The following is a 441-nucleotide window of genomic DNA, read 5'->3' on the forward strand; positions in this document are numbered from 1 at the left end:
AATGCAATGAATGTGGGAAAGCCTTCAGTCAGAAGGCAGGACTGAATGGACATCAGAACATGCATACTGGAAAGAACACTTATAAATGTAATGAATGTGGAAAGAGCTTTAGTCAAAAGTCAGGACTTGTCTACCATCTGAGAATTCATACTGGAGAGAAACTTTTTGAATGTAATGAATGTAGGAAAGTCTTCCATAAGAAGAGAACACTTATTGAACATCAAAATATTCATACTGGAAAGAAACCATATCAATGTAATGAATGTGGGAAAGCCTTCAGTCACAAGGCAGGACTTACCTGTCATGAGAAAATTCATACTGGAGAGAAACCATATGAGTGTAATACTTGTGGTAAGGCTTTCAGCAGGAAATCTGTTTTTACTGACCATCAGAAAAGTCACACTGGAGAGAAACCTTATCAGTGTAATGAATGCGGGAAAG

The 441-nt window shown here is 37.6% G+C and overlaps 1 protein-coding gene across 1 annotated transcript in view; it reads left to right on the forward strand.

The window, feature by feature from the left end:
- The window catches only part of LOC114032248 (zinc finger protein OZF-like), a gene marked incomplete at its 5' end in the record, with an annotated part of 3,150 nt that overhangs the window by 109 nt on the left and 2,600 nt on the right, over nucleotides 1–441 (forward strand). Inside the window, one exon of the mRNA XM_027847491.1 lies at nucleotides 1–438. This exon is cut by the window's left edge and continues 109 nt beyond it. Coding sequence (XP_027703292.1) covers nucleotides 1–438 — 438 coding nt within the window. The remainder of the gene's footprint in view (nucleotides 439–441) is intronic.

The sequence above is a fragment of the Vombatus ursinus genome, unplaced genomic scaffold (assembly GCF_900497805.2).
Source record: "Vombatus ursinus unplaced genomic scaffold, bare-nosed wombat genome assembly UNPS02015411.1, whole genome shotgun sequence".
In the NCBI taxonomy this organism is placed as follows: domain Eukaryota; kingdom Metazoa; phylum Chordata; class Mammalia; order Diprotodontia; family Vombatidae; genus Vombatus; species Vombatus ursinus.